This window comes from Salmo salar, chromosome ssa27, assembly GCF_905237065.1.
Source record: "Salmo salar chromosome ssa27, Ssal_v3.1, whole genome shotgun sequence".
NCBI lineage: Eukaryota > Metazoa > Chordata > Actinopteri > Salmoniformes > Salmonidae > Salmo > Salmo salar.
In genome coordinates this window covers 4296013-4310224 of record NC_059468.1, presented here as the reverse complement: position 1 = coordinate 4310224, position 14212 = coordinate 4296013, and the positions used below count along the sequence as shown (strand labels likewise).

General features: G+C 42.7%; 1 protein-coding gene across 1 annotated transcript in view; it reads right to left on the bottom strand.

Annotated features, from left to right (window-relative positions):
* Window positions 1–836: 836 nt before the first annotated feature.
* LOC106588221 (zinc finger protein ZFPM2) overlaps window positions 837–14212 on the bottom strand; it is a 104023-nt gene continuing 90647 nt past the window's right edge. Inside the window, exons 5-7 of the mRNA XM_014176998.2 lie at window positions 6456–6662; window positions 5563–5805; window positions 837–4057 (exon numbers count right to left, since the gene is read on the bottom strand). Coding sequence (XP_014032473.2) covers window positions 1638–4057; window positions 5563–5805; window positions 6456–6662 — 2870 coding nt within the window. The 3' untranslated portion in view covers window positions 837–1637. The remainder of the gene's footprint in view (window positions 4058–5562; window positions 5806–6455; window positions 6663–14212) is intronic.

The following is a 14212-nucleotide window of genomic DNA, read 5'->3' as shown; positions in this document are numbered from 1 at the left end:
ATATAGCCTGCCTTGTGAATTGGAGGGGATTGGGAAAGGGTGAGGTCAAAAAAGGCAAGGAGGGGAAAGAGAAGGTTGGAAAGAAATTAGTTGAAGGCAAACGTCGGGCGATTAAAGTCGCCTAGTAAGAAGAGCAGTGAGCCATCGTCAGGAAATTAGCTTATCAAGATGTCAGGTTCATTGAGGGACTCTCCAAGGGCAACCTGTGTATGATAGATGACAACAATGTTAAGCTTGAGTGGACAAGTGACAGTGACAGCATGGAATTCAAATGAGGAGATGGACAGGTGAGAGAGAGACTTTGTAATACATTTTGTACGACACTTTATAATGCTTCTGTAAATTACATGTTTGTAAAACTCCCATATCTTGTAGTACATGACATGTTGCAAAAACAAACTTTTTTGTTGCAAAAACTAAATTAGTGTTCTTGCTAGATATTTCAGGTCATATATATTGAATTCTGCACTGTAATGTAGGCTGAGGCTGTGAAATGCACAAAAGTATCAAATGCCATGAGGACATTCAACCCTTACTAAGCCAAATGGAATGGTCAGACTGCAGAACATTGTTGAATTTATATTTCCATTTCCTTCAACATAAATTACTTAGCATTTTGAAATAGCCAAAAGCCCCCTGTAGATATTGGCGCGCATAGAAGTGATATCCAAGTCAGTCATGAGAATCCTTGGTATGCAGATATACTTTAAATGCTTGTACTAGCTATTCAATATACACCCACTAGGTGGTGATGTAACATCATGTGTGTATTGTGAGGATGCATATTTGAGGAAGGAGATACTGTAGATAGACATCACAAAGCAAGTTGTGCCTGAGATTTTTATTAAAATTTCCACAACACAAAGTAAAAATATCAAACATTTTGAGGAATTTCATTCCGAACACAGGCATGCATAGCAACACATTTAACAATGTCTTTTTTGACATTGGAATGATCACATCACCCAACCTTCATGGTCAATACTCATAAACATTTTATCAACAATTCATCAAATCAGACAAAATAAAAATATGAATTCACTTTTTAATAGAGATATAAAAGGAGAACAAAATCAACAGAGGTACATTTAAAAACAAGTTTTGCATCAGAGTAAAATCAGACATTTAAATGAATATACAAGCTACAATTTACACATTAAGTACATGAAAGTTCTACACTGAAATATAAGATAAACAAACATGTCCTATAATTTCAAAAACAGTATTTTTGTATCACTTAATGATGGTAAACATACTAAAAGAATAATCTGTACAGATAGACTAGTGTTTCTGAGGCTTTTCAACCCCAAATAGTTTGTTGTACCTCTCATAATCAATATATAAATATGCATTCAAAAGTCAGAAATTCTCTGTGCGTATGACACAAGGCTTTACATATAACTTTTTTCAATGAAATATCAATTCAAATCTTAACAGTGGAAGTATTTTTCGAATTAAATAAATAAATCACATAGCGGGAAAGGATGACGCAGAGGATGACACATTTATTTTGTCCCACAAATATGTTTGCATTATTAAACTGAAGGAGATGCTACTCTTGATTGTCCACCAGCAGTGCTGTATTTACCCTGTGTGAGGCAGGTTTAGGAGGAGAGAGACTGGGCACCGAACCAAACTCATTTGACGTGCTCGGCGGTGTGTGACGAGCAGTAAAACTTCTTGTGCGTTATGAAGTTGGACAGGTTGTTGAACTGGATGTCGCAGGGGCGGCAGTATTTTACGTTACCCTGTGTTGCCTGGATGGAGCCATTTAGGCTTCTTTTCTCACAGGAGGGTAGGACCTCCTCTGTCTTAGATACTGCTGGGGAGGACGAGGATGAGGAAGTGCTGTTCTTGGGCTTGACACTGACAGGACTGTCTGAATCTGACAAGGATGATACTTGGCTGTCTGGGAGATGGGAATTAACAAGCTTTTTGTCCTGGAGTGTGTTCTCTGTGTTCTCAGGCTCTTGGCAGCCATGTTGGGGCAAAACACCTTGTGTTTCCTGGTAGCCATCAGGCATAGGTTGATCTTTTTCCACCTCACTCCCTTCATTGGGGCTCTGTCTCTGCTCGCTGAGCTCTCTCTGCATCACCACTGTACCTGTGGTGTAGTCTGCAGACTTGATTCCATAAAAGGGTGAAATCTGTTCATCATGTCTAATTTTCTTAAATAATGGAGGGCTAAATTCTTGGGACAGAAACTGGTCCCTGCTTTCCTCTTTGATGACAGCGAGCTGATCCCCCTTAGTGCTACCTGTTTGAAAAGACACCTTATTGGCTCCATTGGTGACACATTTCTCCAGGTGTGTATCGTTGTCATCTACTGGGTTGTTAAACCCTTCTCTTTTTACAACCTCAGATATTTTGTGATCTGGAGCAGTAATGGGGCAAGAGCTCAGTTTGTGCGCAAGGTAGTCTTCCACTTTGTTGAAGCTGATCTTGCACTCTGTGCACTCGTGATAGTCCGTGAGTCTTTTAGGAGCGGTAGATAATTTACGAGGGCTTGATGATAAACACTTTTTACTAAGATCGATAGGGCTGTCCAGATCATCTTGAGCTATGGCGTTGCACTTAGATATCAGAGCTGATTTAGTGACAGGGAGATTAGCCTCTGGATGCTTAGGAACCATGCCAAGAAACAAGTTGTGACTGGGGTGAAACTGGTTACCATATATCTTCCCTGGGTCTTGGTACATGCCTCGTCCTCCAATGGATGCTATCCCAAAGTAATGTGGATGATGACTCATGGGAGGCCTCTGTTGTTCATGGTTGGGAACACTAATTTCTAAGTTCTTCCTCCGTTTCCGCGTACGAACCATTCTCTGGGTGGCGGGCAGTTTGTTTCCATGCACTCGTTTCATGGGCGGGTCATGGCGTGTGGCGCAGTAATACTGCTTGTGAACCATGTAGGTCTCGGTACGACTAAAGGTGATCTTACAGGGCTCGCACGTTGTCTTGTTGGGGTCTGTCTGGGGCGTTTGGGATGTTTTGGGACTTGTCACATCTTGTATAGAGGGGTTCTCATCTGAACTGGTGGGGGTGGAGGGGTTCTTCACGCTACCTGGGAGCTCCCCATGTACTTGTGCCTTCCCTTCCCCAACATCCAGTCCTGACAAGTTCAGGCGGGGGGACATGAGATGACTGTTGTGGTAAGATAGATGACCCTGACCCATGTTCATGCTGCCCAACCCACCCAAACCCCCACTTTTAGGGCTCCCTGTATCAGCCACTTTGTCCAGGACACCGGCGTAATCATGTGGCTTGGTCACATGCTGCCAACGGCTATTACAGTAGTCCTTTTTATGAACTAAGTAGTTGTCCAAGTTACCGAAAGTGATATTGCATTTGAAACACGTGGCCCCTTTGTGGACAAGGGTGCTGTACATGACATGAGGGGGGTAGTTGTTAGTACCTCCATGCCTCAGTCTACGGTGGACCAGCTCGGACATCTTAGCCAGGATCTCCGAGGCCTGGGGGGCGGCTGTTATGTCCTGTGAGAAGGGGAAATGGGGTAAGAATGGCCCCATTGGAAAAGCAGCGGGGCCCATGTAGTTCTGGATGGGTGAGGATGCCTGGCGAGGGCTGGAGGGTTCCGATTTGACACTGGTGTAGGAGAAACTAGCCCTGCTTCCTGAGTTAGGGTCAGCTTTCACCGGGAAAGTCTCCATCTTCTCCAGCTCCGCATTGGGACTAGTCCTGGTGTCAAGGATGTTACCCAGTACTGGGCTCTGAAGGAGCTCCTTCCCCTGTTTCGCCATGGCCCACTGGGGGCTCCTGTCCACGCTGCTGCCCTCCCTGGGAGAGTACTCTGTCTCGACCTGCATGGGACCGTGCTGTCTGAGTGGGCTGTGGCTGTGTCCGTGATCCTCCCGGTGCTTGTCCAGTTCCCTGGGGGAGGAGAAGCTGAAGTGGCAGTGGGAGCACCGGTAGCTTGTCTGAGACAGGTGGGAGAGAATGTGCTGTTGGAGGCAGGGGAGGGAGTCCGCTGTGTGGTCACAGACTGTGCATTTCATACTACTGCTGCCAGTGGACACCACCTCCTCCATCTTAACACCTGGGGAGAAGAAGACATTTTAGATTGTTAGTGCCTTCAGAAAGTTCCACCCATTTACTTTTTTCACATTTTGTTGTGCTACGAGGTGGGATTAAAATGTATTTATGGATTTTTGTCAACAATCTACACAAAATTCTTGCACATTATTCTTTAAAAAAATCTTCGAGCTTTGTCATGTTGGTTGTTGATCATTGCTAGACAGCGATTTTCAAATCTTGCCATAGATTTTCAAGTCGGTTTGAGTCAAAACTGTATCTAGGCCACTCAGGGACATTCAATGTCATCTTGGTAAGCAACTCCAGTGTATATTTGGCCTTGAGTTTTAGGTTACTGTACTGCTGAAAGGTGAATTTGTCTCCCAGTGTCTGTTGGAAAGCAGACTGAATCAGGTTTTCCTCTAGGATTTTGCCTGTGCTTAGCTCTATTCTGTTTCTTTTTATCCTAAAAAAACTCCATAGTCCTTGCCGATGGCAAGCATACCCATAACATGATGCAGCCACAACCATGCATGAAAATATGAAGAGTGGTAATCAGTGATGTCTTGGATTTACCCCAAATATAACATTTTGTATTCGGGCTCCCGAGTGGCGCACCGGTCTAAGGCACTACATCTCAGTTCCCTAGGCTGTATCACATCCGGCCGTGATTGGGAGTCCCATAGGGCAGTGCACAATTGGCCCAGCGTCGTCCGGGTTTGGCCGGTGTAGGCCGTCTTTGTTAATGAGAATTTGTTGTTAACTGTTTATACTTGCGTCCTATTATTTGTCCAGATGAACATGGTACCTTCAGGCGTTTGGAAATTGCTGAAATCTTGGCTGATTTCTTTAGATTTTTCCATGATGTCAAGCAAAGAAGCACTGAGTTTGAAGGCAGGCCTTGAAATACATCCACAGGTACACCTCCAATTGACTCAAATTATGTCAATTAGCTTATCAGAAGCTTCTAAAGCCATGACATCATTTTCTGGATTTTCCCAAGCTGTTTAAAGGCACAGTCAACTTAGTGTATGTAAACTTCTGACCCACTGGAATTGTGATACAATGAATTATAAGTGAAATAATCTGTCTGTAAACAATTGTTGGAAAGATTACTTGTGTCATGCACAAAGTAAACGTCCTAACCGACTTGCCAAAACTATAGTTTGTTAACAAGAAATTTGTGGAGTGGTTGAAAAACTAGTTTTCATGACACCAACCAAAGTGTATGTAAACTTCTGACTTCAACTGTATGTCTTTTCTGTTGAAAGAAAGGTCAATAATAATAAATAGGAGGAACAGACACAGTTCTTGCACTGCAACAGAGATTGATTGTTGATCCTAGAAATACAAGGATGTGACTCGACCTAATCGGAAGGTATAAATATATGATTCTGCGAATTGTATGAGTGCTTTTGCAGCTGCAACGCCCAGTGTGTTGAATAAATCTAGTTTGACTTTTGGTATCCGACTAGATTTATACTAGAACTTAGAACCTAACAATGTCAACATATTCTCCTCTCAGCTTACCATTGTGGGTGTTCAAGTGCATCTCCAAGGCCTGCTGTACTGATCCAGTTATATTGCAGTGTGGGTAGGGGCCGGGGCCTACGTTGGGCATGTGATGGGGACCAGTCTTCCTGTCTAACTGCTCTGCCATCATGTCTGAGACTGAGTCCCTCTGTCTCCCACTGCAATAGTACATCAGATGAGCCTGCAGGTTCTTCTCACTGCGGTACCATATCCCACATGCCTTACAAGGGAAGATGTCCTCTGCAGAAAGACAGAGATGAATACAGAGATGAGGTGAGTTCACCCCATTAGGCCTACCATGTACAGTGCATTGAGCACTGGAAAAGCATTATAAATCTAACCAATCATGATGAATACACACACATAGACATTAGAATCACATCTCACTGTACTTAATCGACTCTCTAAAAAGCATCAGTGCGGTCTCTTTGGTGAGGAAAGCGTTTTAGCTTAAGTTAACTTAAATTTTTCACCAAGGCTGGAATAGACTGTCAAACAGCGATGACCTGAACCCAATAGACCTTAATCAGAGTAAATGGGCTGTTATTTGATGGGGGTGCTGTCTATGTGGGTGAAGAGTAAATACTTAATTTCAACACAAACTGAAGGTCAAGGAGAACCCGTAGGCTCTTATACCTGCCAAACAGACTCATCTAAGCTGAGATAGCTAATTGATGATAGACAAACACACACACATTCGCACGCACACACACAAAAATACACAAACCTACGTACACACACAAACAACTATGCATGGACGGACACATACCCACACGCACACACACACATCAACACAGTCGTGAAGAGGGCACAACAACGCCTCTTCCCCCTCAGGAGGCTGAAAAGATTTGGCAAGGGCCCTAGTCTCCTAGGCTTTAAGTTGCACTTACTGTTGACTATAGCGTTGGGAAGTATGGATGCCATGTTGGCCTGTTGGGGCAATAGTTGGATGGAGTCCAGCAATCTGGCCGGGTACATTCCCTCAAAGAGAGCTGCCTGGTTGACCGCCTGAAGACGGGAGTAGAAGTCCACAGCAAACGCAGCTAGCTCCTCTCCTTCCATGATAGGTTTGGTTGTAGTGCACCAAAGTTGTCTACCTGAGAAACAAAAACGTGTTCTTCTTTGTAGTAATCAGGTAGAAACTGTGTACTTATAATGTCTGAATATCAGTTAAAAGATGTATTGTAGAAAAAAAGACTATGCCTGCAATAATACTCCAATGTTGTATTGTAAAGTATATGGTATGCTCTCTGCTTCAGTTCGCACACTGTACAATTGCTTAGGGCTTAAGCTACATGATTAATAGGTCATATTCAGATACACCAGCTTGAAAATGAATTAAAGGAATTCTCTCTGTGCAAGTCAAACATGAGTAAAACCCATGCAGTCCACCGCATTCAATATAAACTCAGCAAAAAAAGAAACGTCCCTTTTTCAGGACCCTGTCTTTCAAAGATAATTCGTAAAAATCTAAATAACTTCACAGATCTTCATTGTAAAGGGTTTAAACACTGTTTCCCATGCCTGTTCAATGAACCATAAACAATTAATGAACATGCACCTGTGGAACGGTCGTTAAGACACTAACAGCTTACATACGGTAGGCAATTAAGGTCACAGTTATGAAAACTTAGGACACTAAAGAGGCCTTTCTACTGACTCTGGAAAACACCAAAAGAAAGTGGGCCAGGGTCCCTGCTCATCTGCGTGAACGTGCCTTAGGCATGCTACAAGGAGTCATGAGGACTGCAGATGTGGCCAGGGCAATAAATTGCAATGTCCATACTGTGAGACGCCTAAGACAGCAAGACAGAACGGACAGCTGATCGTCCTCGCAGTGGAAGACCACGTGAAACAAAAACCTGCACAGGATCGGTACATCCAAACATCACACCTGCGGAACAGGTACAGGATGGCAACAACAACTGCCCGAGTTACACCAGGAACGCACAATCCCTCCATCAGTGCTCTGTCCGCAATAGGCTGAGAGAGGCTGTACTGAGGGCTTGTAGGCCTGTTGTAAAACAGGTCCTCACCAGACATCACCGGCAACAGTGTTGCTTATGGGCACAAACCCACTGTCGCTGGACCAAACAGGACTGGCGAAAAGTGCTCTTCACTGGCGAGTCGCGGTTTTGTCTCACCAGGGGTGATGGTCAGATTTGCGTTTATCTTCGAAGGAATGAGCGTTACACCGAGACCTGTACTCTGGAGCGGGATCGACTTGGAGGTGGAGGGTCCGTCATGGTCTGGGGCGGTGTGTCACAGCATCATTGGACTGAGCTTGTTGTCAATGCAGGCAATCTCAACGCTGTGCGTTACATACAGGGAGGACATCCTCCTCCCTCATGTGGTACCCTTCCTGCAGGCTCATCCTGACATGACCCTCCAGCATGACAATGCCACCAGCCATACTGCTCGTTCTGTGCGTGATTTCCTACAAGACAGGAATGTCAGTGTTCTGCCATGGCCAACAAAGAGCCCGGATCTCAATCCCATTGAGCACGTCTGGGACCTGTTGGATCGGAGGGTGAGGGCTAGAGCCATTCCTCGCAGAAATGTCTGGGAACTTGCAGGTGCCTTGGTGGAAGAGTGGGGTAACATCTCACAGCAAGAACTGGCAAATCTGGTGCAGTCCATGAGCAGGAGATGCACTGCAGTACTTAATGCAGCTGGTGGTCACACCAGATACTGTTACTTTTGATTTTGACCTTTTTTCAGGGACACATTTTTACATTTCTGTTAGTCACATGTCTGTGGAACTTGTTCAGTTTATGTCTCAGTTGTTGAATCTTGTTATGTTCATACAAATATTTACACATGGTAAGTTTGCTGAAAATAAACACAGTTGACAGTGAGAGGACGTTTCTTTTTTTGCTGAGTTTACATCCTAGAACAAACACTTTTCATATGAAAGTCCTGGAAAATCTAATTCTAGAAGCCTTGGCATGGAACATTCCACAGGAGGCCAGAGAACAAACTAATTAGGCAGAAGAACAAGAAAGGAGGGCTTTGGAGCCATGATAACATTTCTCTCTCTCCCAATGACAGCCTCTCCATCTTTTAATATGACTATTTACAAAAGTCTGGCTGCCGAGATAACGAGCTAACCATGATACTTTGGAGCTAAACACTAGAAGAAAGACACAGGGTACTGACAGACCAGCTGGACAATGCTTCTGCTGGATTTTAGTACATCTCCATTTGAAGATGTGCATGGCAAACACACAAAACAATCATACGCATGTGAATGGAACTAGTATGATTGATTTCAGCTAAAGCCAGAGCCTTATGTTGAGAATATAAGGCTCTGACAATTGCTATTTCAACATTACGTGCACACGTTCACCCATTACATGTAATGTGATGGATTTACATAACCTTCAAATTACAATTGCAGATGATTTCTTAGCAAGGTACTACATTTTAAAATATACTGTTTATAGTAACAAGTAAGAATTGAAAGAAAATTCTGCCAATCACTTCTCAAAGCCAAGCAGCAACAGCAGCAACAAAGGTTTGTAAAGGATGAAATTGGCCTGTATCACAACCGGCCATGATTTGGAGTCCCATAGGGCAGTGCTTAATTGGCCCAGCGTCGTCCGGGTTTGGCCGATGTAGGCTGTCTTTGTTAATAAGAATTTGTTCTTAACTGACTTGCCTAGTTAAATAAAAAATCTGCCATTCCTTTTTTTCCCTTGTAGCTGTTGATCAAGAGGTGACACCTCTTCTCCACAAGGTGGCGATCTCTCCATGGATTACTGTTACCACACCACTACGACGTAAACAAGTCATAAACAAGCAATGAGATGAGAATTAAGAGTATTTCAACATTTTGTTAGAATCTGATTTGTCTCTAATTCACAATTTTCTTGCTCATATACCAAAATCAATTGCATCCTCAGTCAGGGAATCCAGATTACACAGAGATTCACATGACATTAGACATACAATAGCATACAGAGGGGAGTAGCCTAACATACCATACCTTTGACAGTTACGCTTTAACATCAGTCACTTTTTACAAATCTAATTTTATTGGTGACATACACATATGCAGATGTTATTTAAAAAAATGTTTTAACTAGGCAAGTCAGTTAAGAACAAATATTTATTTACAATGACGGCCTACCCCGGCCAAACCTAGACAACGCTGGGCCAATTGTGCCCCGCCTTATGGCGCTCCCAATCACAGCAGGAAGTGATACAGCCTGGATTCAAACCAGGGTCTGTAATAACACCTCTTGCTCTGAGATGCAGTGCCTTAGACCACTGCGCCACTCGGGAGTTATTGTGAGTGTAACGAAATGCTTGTTTTGGACTATTTAAACCAGCATTAAATGGACACTACAGTGGTAATAGGCTGCCCTTGCTACTTTGTTATGATTAGCTCCCCAGGAGGCCTAAACCTTTTATGTTCAAAGATCTATTAAATTGGAACTCAGAACACTAAAACTATGTTTCGGAGTGCAGTTTCCCTTAGCCTGAACCACAAATCAAAAGCTTGCACTGAGAACAAAACAACAACAACCTCCATTAGTGAAGATGGGACTGCATGTTTCACAGGAGGGGGAGGGAAGGGGAGGGCCCCCGCCCCTGGTACCATTCTGTCATCCTGGCACGGTCTCTGAACCCCCCTCCACTCCCCCTCCATCCAACCCGCCCCCCCTGGTATCAGCACGCTGCCATCTGCGCCCTGCACCTGTGTCCTCATTGATCGCAATGCCAGAGCACTAGATCAAACAGACAGCGGAGAGGACAGCAGCACGAAGCAACTGAACATCCGCTACAATCCCAGGGCCAGGATGCTTGTTTAGGGGTAACGCATATTTCATATTCATATTTATTTTCCGTCCTACATATGGGTGGGGCCGGGGGGTGGGGGTGCAGTGAGTTTTGAGGGTCTTTACGCATATTTAAAAAAATTCAACCTGTGTCCAATTTTCAAATTTTTTGTTGGAAGAGCGAGTTGAGTGAGTTTCTTGACGGACTGTTATTGGTGTGGGTAACCAGCTGCTGTCAGTCCGCTGCTGCAAAGTGACAGTCAGACAAACAGTCCTCTCCTAGTCTCCATCTAACTCTTGTCTTCCTCGATTGCCTCACAGTACATGAACCAACAAACTTCCACTCCCTTTGGTCTTTGTTTCCTCTCTTCCAACACAGACTCAAAGACCCAGAGCCAACAAATGTCCACTTCCATCTAAATGATGGTCTTTGTTTATCCAAGTCTTAAAAGTTCCGGCATTGTAATGGGTTTGTGGGATTAATGTAACAGGGAGGCTCCTCCAGTGAGGAAGAGGAGGACAGTCCTCCTCATGATTTTAAAGGAACATTCTGGACATTTTGTACCCCAAAATTATTGTCCAGATCACATTACAAACATGTAGGACTGTGAAAACAGCTTCCAAAGGCGTTCTGTAGATCAAAAGTTATGTATGGTTATGTTCCAGATTTACCCCTTGCAGAGTACGAGTACAAGCAGAGTACGAGTACAACTTTTATCAAGTTTTGTTATATAATCAGAATCACCTTTATTCGCAAAGTACATTTACACATAACCGGAATTTGACTGAGTGAGAAGGTGCTGCCAGCAGTAGACAATATACAAACAGAATACACAGAATACAATATTGGAACAGTAAACATAAAATATAAAACTCTGGAGTATAGGCTGATTAGTTCATCAGTTTTGTTGGTGAGTGAATGCACGTTGGAGAGGAACAAGCCAGGAAGTGAAGCACAGAGGCCACATCTCTGGCTAGTAGACCGACTCATAGTCGTGGACGGTGTCCTTTCTCAATATGTCGTACATGAGGATAGAATATCGGGGCACAAACCAGTTGGCAATGTGTCCCTAGTAGCTCATCCAGAATTAAAGTAGTCCGCATATTGACGCAAATCAATGAGTGAACAAACAAAAACAACAAAGACGTGAGCAGCTGCAAAGCTGGAGAAGCTCGTGAAACACTGACTATGTGGAAACTGCCCTTACTGTAATCGCTACAGAGACAGAGGGCAGATCACTTTTGTCAAGTTGGTGACCAATTGTCCGACTTGCGCCTACATGTCGACTGCATGAACTTTACAAAAATCATGTGATCAAAGGTCATAAAGTTTTGACTGCAGTCGACTGCAAGTTTCTTCAGTTGCTCTTCACCAACTTCATCCTGCAGCCATCACCTGCATTATGGGAGACTATTATCAACCAATCATTTTTTTTCTCCCACACGCAAATGTGACCAAAGACTTGCCACAATTCATGTGTACAGTGCATATATACAAATTAATGTTATATTTGAGGCTCTCTCTTTCACCAATTGATTGTACAATGTACACACATATTTCCAGTTTGTGAGTGTGTGATATGGGGGTTGGAGACATGTTTATTTCCACATTATAAAGAACAACTTTTATAAACAATGGCAACACTGCCATGTTGCACTGAACCTTGCTGTTGGAAAACCACATCAGTGTCCGACTTTCGGCTGTCGCAGATGCACCTCCCCAGACTTCACTCCTCGACTTTTGTCTACAGTGTTTTGCGCCTGCTAGCTAATGCTTTTATATCGTCATCTTTTCATATAGTGTTGTGTGCATTGTGGTTGTGTATCGTTACTAGATCGACTTCGAGTTCTGCCTGTTTTTTTTTTTATTATTCAGAGCTAGCGCCAATCTAACACCCATCTAGCTTAGACACTCCTCCACGTACCTGCCTTCCAGACGCAAAGCATCATGGAAGCTGTAGTAATCTCATGATTCTAACAAATTACTTCCTGTTTGGATAAAAGGCAATTTTATTGTTTATTAGCTCGATTGTTTTGTTTTTTTTGGCCAATTTGGATAACTAGGGCCATTAACAACTTGCGGTGAAATCTTGGAGACATGCTGTGGAACGTTCCTTTAAAACCAGTTAAATGTAACAAAATGTAATCAAAAATGTCATCTACGTAATCACCAAAAGTAAATGTTTATCATGAGAGGGCCATAAACAATAACTATACTAAACAAAAATATAAATGCAACATCTAAACTGTTGGTCCCATTTTTCATGAAATAAAATAAAAAATCCCAGAAATGTTCCATACACACAAAAAGCTTATTTCTCTAAAATGTCTGTTAACATCCCTGTTAGTGAGCATTTCTCATTTGCCAAGATAATACATCCGCCTGACAGGTGTGGCATATCAAGAAGCTGATTTAAAAAGAATGATCATTACACAGGTGCATCTTTTCTATGGACAATAAAAGTCCACTCTAAAATGTGCAGTTTTGTCACACAACACAATGCCATAGATGTCTCAAGTTTTGAAGGAGCAATTGGCATGCTGACTGCAGGAATGTCCTACAGAGCTGTTGCCAAATAATTGAATGTTAATTTCTCTACCATAAGCCTCCTCCAACTTTGTTTTAGAGAATTTGGCAGTACAACCAACGTTTCACAACCACAGACCACGTGTAACCACGTCCAGGGCCTCCACATCCGGCTTCTTCACCTATGGGATCGTCTGAGGAGGGGTGCTGAGGAGTATTTATGTCTGTAATAAAGCCCTTTTGTGGGGAAAAACGGATTCTGATTGGCTGGGCCTGGCTCCCCAATGGGTGGACCTGGCTCCCAAATGGGGGGGCCTGTGCCCTCTCAGGCCCACCCGTGGCTGTGTCCCTGCCTAGTCATATGAAATCCATAGATTAGGGCCTAATGAATTTATTTCAATTGAATGATTTCCTTCTATAGTATGAACTGTAACTCAGTAAAAGCTTTGAAATTGTTTCAGTATATTAACCTTTCTGGTAAAAATGGTTATAAATTACTCTGAGGTTTAGTCACTTTTGAAGACATAAGCTCAAGTACACAGTACAAATATGGTAGAAATATAAAAATATTATATTTTATATGATTCATTTCCTATTCAACAAAACTATGAATAAGGCTTTAAATGACTTACAGCATATGCTTTCTAAATATAGCCAAATCAAATTATAAAACTACTAACTATAAGATTTCACTTTCCTTATAACTGTAAAATACATATTTGTATGTTTAGAGGAAATGTGCATATTTTCTAAAGGTCTTTCTTGATCAAAAGGTTAGCCACCCTCACTGTAAACGTTTTACAAAGCTCTAGCTTGGCTTCCTGAGCTCGTTCATCTTATATTAAACTTGTCCATCTATGAGAAACAAAGTGTTTTTTGTTTAAAACCTATATAAATTATTTTAGATTAATGGCTATAAATTGATCTCTGAATGTGCTACCATGCTGCTGTCATGACGTTGGCCTCTTTTGGTACAATTTTGTGATACTCAGAAGAGACAATATAGCCATATTACCATAAAACTGTTTATATAATAGACTCAGTTTAAGACTTGCCTCATATGGGTGTATGGAATGTATTAATAAGGATAAAGCTTTTGTAAGACATTGAGATGCTATGTACTGATGTAATGTGATAGAATTGTATTTCTGTAACCAAATCTAACTCAGTCATAGGCACGCCCCAGGGACACATACAGGACCAGGCGTCATTTGACCAGCCTGTTCGATGGGCACTATAAAACACTCCCTGATTTACATTTCTCCAGACCAGGCCTACACTCTATGGCCAGAGGTTTGACCATCCAAGTACTCTACTGAAAGTGAACCATACCACG